The sequence below is a fragment of the Apaloderma vittatum genome, unplaced genomic scaffold, assembly GCF_000703405.1.
Source record: "Apaloderma vittatum isolate BGI_N311 unplaced genomic scaffold, ASM70340v1 scaffold24144, whole genome shotgun sequence".
Taxonomy (NCBI): Eukaryota; Metazoa; Chordata; class Aves; order Trogoniformes; family Trogonidae; genus Apaloderma; species Apaloderma vittatum.
In genome coordinates this window covers 6,492-12,203 of record NW_009712458.1, presented here as the reverse complement: position 1 = coordinate 12,203, position 5,712 = coordinate 6,492, and the positions used below count along the sequence as shown (strand labels likewise).

General features: G+C 59.2%; 1 protein-coding gene across 1 annotated transcript in view; it reads right to left on the bottom strand.

Moving 5' to 3' along the window:
• The window catches only part of LOC104272888 (cadherin EGF LAG seven-pass G-type receptor 3-like), a gene marked incomplete at both ends in the record, with an annotated part of 39,577 nt that overhangs the window by 27,382 nt on the left and 6,483 nt on the right, over nucleotides 1–5,712 (bottom strand). Inside the window, 4 exon segments of the mRNA XM_009867999.1 lie at nucleotides 581–696; nucleotides 918–1,140; nucleotides 2,601–2,680; nucleotides 2,682–3,219. Coding sequence (XP_009866301.1) covers nucleotides 581–696; nucleotides 918–1,140; nucleotides 2,601–2,680; nucleotides 2,682–3,219 — 957 coding nt within the window.

Here is a 5,712-nt window from a genome sequence, read left to right as displayed (position 1 = left end):
CGCAGCCCTGGGGCTGGCAGCCAGCACCCCGGGATGGCTCCTCTGCCGAGACTGACTGCCAGGGAGCCCCAGTACTGTGCATCTGGTCCCTTGCTGCTTGCTGCTGGGCCTTGCCCTGAGGAGACCAGCGCAACCAGGGCAGTAGCAGGATGGCTACCAGGCGCTGTGTGCTGCAGAGAGGGGAGCAGTGCTGGAAGCAAGACAAGAGGGAAGGCCCAGTTGTTAACATGAGGGCCCAGTGCTCCTGGCAGCTGATCCCAACAGCCCTCCGAGGAAGGTCCTCCTCTCCTGACTCGCTCACGGCAAGGCAAGAGGTGAAGTTTGCGGTGACATAATGGGGCTGAACGGCAGCTGAGACACCGAAAGGGTTTGTCCTGCTTTGTGCCCCTTCAGCACTTGCACTTAGGGAGGGTCCTGAGACACACAGCAGTCCCCTGTGCCATCTGTAGACCCTCACCAACATGTCTCTCAACTTTATCTCGCTTAGCACAGGCTTCATCCAGGGCAGAACACTACTCCACCTGCTCAGTGCAGGCCTTCTCACAGGCCCCACGGCACAAAACCCACAACAGACTCCTACCTGTGGAGTACTTCAGCTGGACTTGTCCCTGGATGATCTCCACTGCCAAGAAGTCATGCCTCTCGTTCAGGCGCCCGTTGTAGAGCAGGAGGCCACTGGGCTCCACGGTGCTGAACCTGGGCGAGGGAGGAAGCGGGAGGGCAGGGTGTGTGCAAGGAGCCTGTGGAGATCCCCACTCTCCAGTGGCACACACCAGCATCCCAGCACAGGGACAGGGCGAGACCCAGGCCTGGCCCCAGGTGCAAGCCCTGCTGAGAGGGGCTGGGAGCTTGATCCAGCAGATGCTTTGGGAGCATGGCTGTATGTCACATCCAGTGGGAGGAAGAAGAAGACTCACGAGAGGGCAAGGGTGAGGTGGAAGCGCTGGCGCAGGCCCCGGAACATGACGAAGGACCGTGGTGGGAAGGAGCGCGTGGACACCTCGCAGAAGGGCATCTCAAAGGCCCCAGGTGGGCACTGGCAGCGGAAGCCCCCGTCAGCGCTGTTGGTGCAGGTGCCGCCATTGTGGCACACGCCGGGCACGCAGCGACCCGAGCGGCTGTCCACTTCGCAGTTCTCACCTGGGGAGCAATATGAGAGGCTTGTGACATGTCTCAGTTGGGGGGCATGCACACAGCTGTCACCCATCCACTCCTTGCCCCAGGAGTGCAGACCTCAGCCCAAGTTTGGGGTAGGGCAGGCAAGGGGCAGGAGTTTATGGGACGGCGGGGGGCAGGTGAAAGATGTGACAATCTAGGTGTCACCCAGGCGTTCCCCACAGTCGCCAGCAAGCTAGCTACCACCGCCAGCCCTGCCAGCCCGAGGTACTGGACTGGATGGAATGTCAGCTCCAAGTGTAGGGGCAAGTTTGGACCCAGGACAGCACAGGAATGAGACAGGAGAGGACTGGTCACAGCTGGACTGCACAGTCATAAGGATGAAGAAACAAAGACAAGCCAAGGAAGTCCTGGCAATGCTGAGCCTGTGTGCAGGCTCTGATGTACGAACAAAAGGGACACCAAACACCTGGCTGGCGTCAGTAATGGGGATGCCCCAAGCCAGCTCAGCAGTGCAGCGCAGGGGCTCCAGTCAGCCCTGCTGCCCCTGCTGTCCCTGCAGCACACAGCTCAGCTACTGTCCTTCCCATGCCCCTGGCTGCTTCCATTACTTTCTCTGTGGTACAAAAAGAGGATGAGGAGACAGCGTGAAGTGACAAGGAAATGAGCTCATTAACCCTTCTGCTAATGGCTGTTCACGCTTCAAATGCTGGAGGTTAATTACCACTGACTCTGCTTATCTCACCAGGAACCATGGAGAGGTGAACGGCTCCCAGGCAGCCATCTGCTGCCGTGCTTCCTTCCCGGCAGACAGGGCAAGGCGGGGGCTCCCTTCCTGGTAGCCACAGGACACCTTCCCTCACCTCCAGGTTGCCAGTCACCGGGCACAGGTCTATACAGCCTGTTGGGGACCTGTGGCGACAGGACACTGGCCAACCCACGCATTCCCTTCACAATTAGGACCTGCCTGGATCGGATCCTGCCTGATGGAGGAGCTAGGCCCAGCCTCCCCTTCTGTTTTGGCTGGGCAGCAGCTTACCCACTGCACATGGGGCCAGCATGGGCTCTACACCTCTGCCAGACCGGCTGAAGACTGGTAGAAGCTGAAAACAGCATCTCCAGTGGTTCCAGGAGCCTCTCACCCCACTGGCAGGGCTGAGGAGTGTCCTGTGCCCCAGTCTGGCACAGTCCATCTTGGTCTTCCTGCTCCAAGAAAAAGGCTGGGAAGTGGTGGCCTGGGTCCCCAAGAGTCATCCATGCCCCTTCCCTATGAGACAGATTTCTATGGCAACCTGAGCCCTGCACATCCAGCGCCATGGAAACAAGGAGAGTCAGGAGAAGAGCCAAACCTCTGCGGGCAAAGAGGGGCTCCAACACCCACTGCCCTGCTGGGAAGAGCAACTGTCTGCAACTGGCCGTGGTGACAGCAACACCAAGGGATGCACTCACCCGTTCCCCCGCGACCTCCAGCCCCAGGCACTCACCGCTGAAGTTCTGGCGGCAAACGCATGTGTATCCCCCCTCCTTGTGGGTGCAGATCCCACCGTTCAGGCAGGGGTTTGATCTCCGTTTCACAGTAGTCCCCAGTGAAGCCCTGGGGGCAGCGGCACCGCAGGCCAGTGATGGGGTGGATGGGCCGAAAGAGGGTGGAGGGGGAGGCGATGAAGGGTGCCGAGCTGTCGAACTTGAGGACGGAGATGCACTTCATGTAGTTCTGGCAGGGCTCCCGCAGGCAGACGTTGTCGTCAAAGGGCAGCACCTCCAGCATGGAGGCACCCGTCAGCGCCATGCGCTTCATGTACAGCTGCTCCTGCAGCTCCTCTGAGCTGAAGTACCGCCCACCCCGCGGCGCCAGGGCCGAGAAGCTGATGTTGAGCACCGTACCACCCACATCAGTGTCATTCTGGATGTTGAAGATGAAGATGTCCTCCTTGGGTGTCGCAAGCACGGTGGCCACCCCTTCCAGGAAGGTGGACAGCAACGGGGAAAGGAAGCGCTCCTGCCACATGTTCTCCAGCCGCACCGTGATGCTGTTGGCCAACATGTCCTCCGTGATGATGATCACCCGCAGGACGCACTGGGCCGTCACACTGTGGATCCCATCTGGGGGAGGGAACAGGGACAGGCTGCAGGTCTTTGCCTGCTGCTTGGGGGAGTCTCCTCCCTCCCACTCTGGGGCAGAGCCCTGCACTCCAGTGCAGCCTCCAAAAGGCCCGAGTCCCTGGCTAAGAAAGCTTGGAGCCACAGCCCCAGGAGCTGTGGGCTGGAGGGGGAAATGGTTGATGTGGCTGCACCTTCTCCCTCCCCCCAGGCTCTCCACTGAGATAACTCTCAGGTTTCCTCCCTGTCCTGGATCTCGGCAGCAAACTGAGCTCTCAGGAACAAAGATGCTGGTGAGACCCAGGCAGAAGGAAGTCCCAGCAGGAGGTTGTGCAAACACAGGAGCTGATGCCAGGGCCTGGGGTGTCTTGCTTCCCCGCTGTGCCCTGGCTGCCTCCCCCACGCTGCCTTTCCCTGCGCTCTCCTCCTGCCATTTCCTCCTCCAGGGTCTCCAAGGCTTTTGTGCCGGTCTCCCTGCTTCTCCCCGTCTCACCATCTGCTCCGCATCTCTTCCTCCTTCATATCATCTCCTGTTTGTTTAATTCTCTTTAATCTTTCTTTTCCTTGGAAACAAACTCCTTCCCCTTGAGACCTCTCATCATGCGAGCAATCTCCCAGGCATGAAAAATTGAGCAAGAACACACACTTGGAGTGAGCCCGCCCGCTCTCGCCCAGGGCCTTGGCCATTAGCAGGATCTCACCCCCAGGCCAAGGCACACCCAGGTGCCAGCAGCACAGCACCGGCCTGGACAGGCAGCTCTCACCTCAGCAGTGATTTAGGGCTCCCCGTCTCACCCCACCTACCCACCTCCCAGAAACCCAGTGGATCCTGCTCCCTTGGATTTGCCCTGTTGCAAATTAGGAACTAGTGGCCAGGCTGGGAGCTGGACAGACAGACAGACAGATGTGACCATGCTCCTAATCCCCCCCAGAAACCCTGGTGCGAGCACCAGCAGGCACGCAGCAGCCCTCCCAGTGAGACAGACTGTAATGCCCTCCCCGGGTCACCTGAACAATGGGCCTCATGCATCCTCTCCTGGGCATCCACATCAGGTTCAACACTCTGGGTCCCAATTTTAACACTGACGTGCGAGATGGGCTTGTGAAAAGGCAAGCAGGAGGGTGGATCTCTCTTCAGAGGAAGAGCAGCTAAAGCAAGGATGCCCCCAGCACGATGGACAGCAGTCCCACCTCTGCTTCACCCCAGCCCTCACCCGTGTCCCAGCACACGCTGGCGAGTGCAAAACAGGCACCCAGGGCTGGGCCGCTCATGCCCTACTCCTTATCCTCAAAGCCAGAAAGCTAAAGGATGAGCCCTCACCGGCTCGAGGTGTTCTCAGTCCAGGGAGCAGCCATGTGGGTTATAACCACGCACACTGGTGTGACCACCCCGCTAGAAGGATCCTCCACCAAACATTCCACAGTCTGGTCTAGCCCATGGTGGCCCCAGAGGAACAACAGCACATTACCAGGGCGAAACACAGGAGAGCTGCTCCTTTACTCACTCGCTGTAATCTCTGCCCCTGTCTCAGCCTGGGTATGACACCTCTCGGTGCTGTTCAGAGCAGGGAGGGGACCCATGGTCTTCAAGGTGACCCTATCCTGTGGGCCATGCGAAGGCACAGCACAGCCCCAGGGAACTGCTCCTCCCCTGCTCGCCCTTCCAAGTGGCCCATCTCTCAGCATCGCTTCCTCTCCTGCAACCCAGCGCAAGGCAGCACACACCCTGGTCAGCCCCAGCTATGATGAGCACCAGGGGTGTAAACGCCAGCCCCCCCAACCCTGGCTCTGCTCCAGGCCTCACGTACAAAGCTGCCTTTACTCTCCTCTCTTCCCATGGCTGCTGTACTGCAAAACCTTTTGATTCCCCTCAGCCCTGTTTGAAGTTTGCAGTGCAGGAGGATTTAAAGATTGAAACGTCTCCCCTTTTCCTCCCATGTCTCTTCTACTCTTCAAAAGGTGAAAGAGCTTTCTAGCAACCCTGCAAATTCCCATGCAAGCACCAGCATGGTGCTGGTGCTCTGGAGATAAGGCTAGCTGGGCTGGGGGAGTACAGTCACCAGTACAGTCACCCAGGAGCTAATCTCCTGGAGGAAGAGAGGGTTGCTTCCCTCTGAAATCAAACTGCTCCCACTCCCTAGGGAATCAAGGTGAGAAATCAGCCCTCTGTGTGAGACCGTGCCAGCTCTGACATGGAGGGCAGCGTGGGCAGCAGTTATGAAACAGCTCTGTCCAGCACCTGGCTGGACGTGCCAGGGGGTACAGACGTGCCTGGGCTCCGTGCAAGGAACTGACATTGTCACCTGCATCCCCCAAGGCACCTTTTCTCTGCAAGCTGTTCATGTGCAGCCCATATCAGCCAGCCCTGAGGCATGAGCGAGGGGAGAGCCACAAACCTGGCTCAGCCACACTGGGCATGAGGTGCTAAAGCCACCAGCAGCCTGGTGGGCCGAGGTACCTGAGGACCCACCTGGTGTGCCAGCACCCCAGGGATGC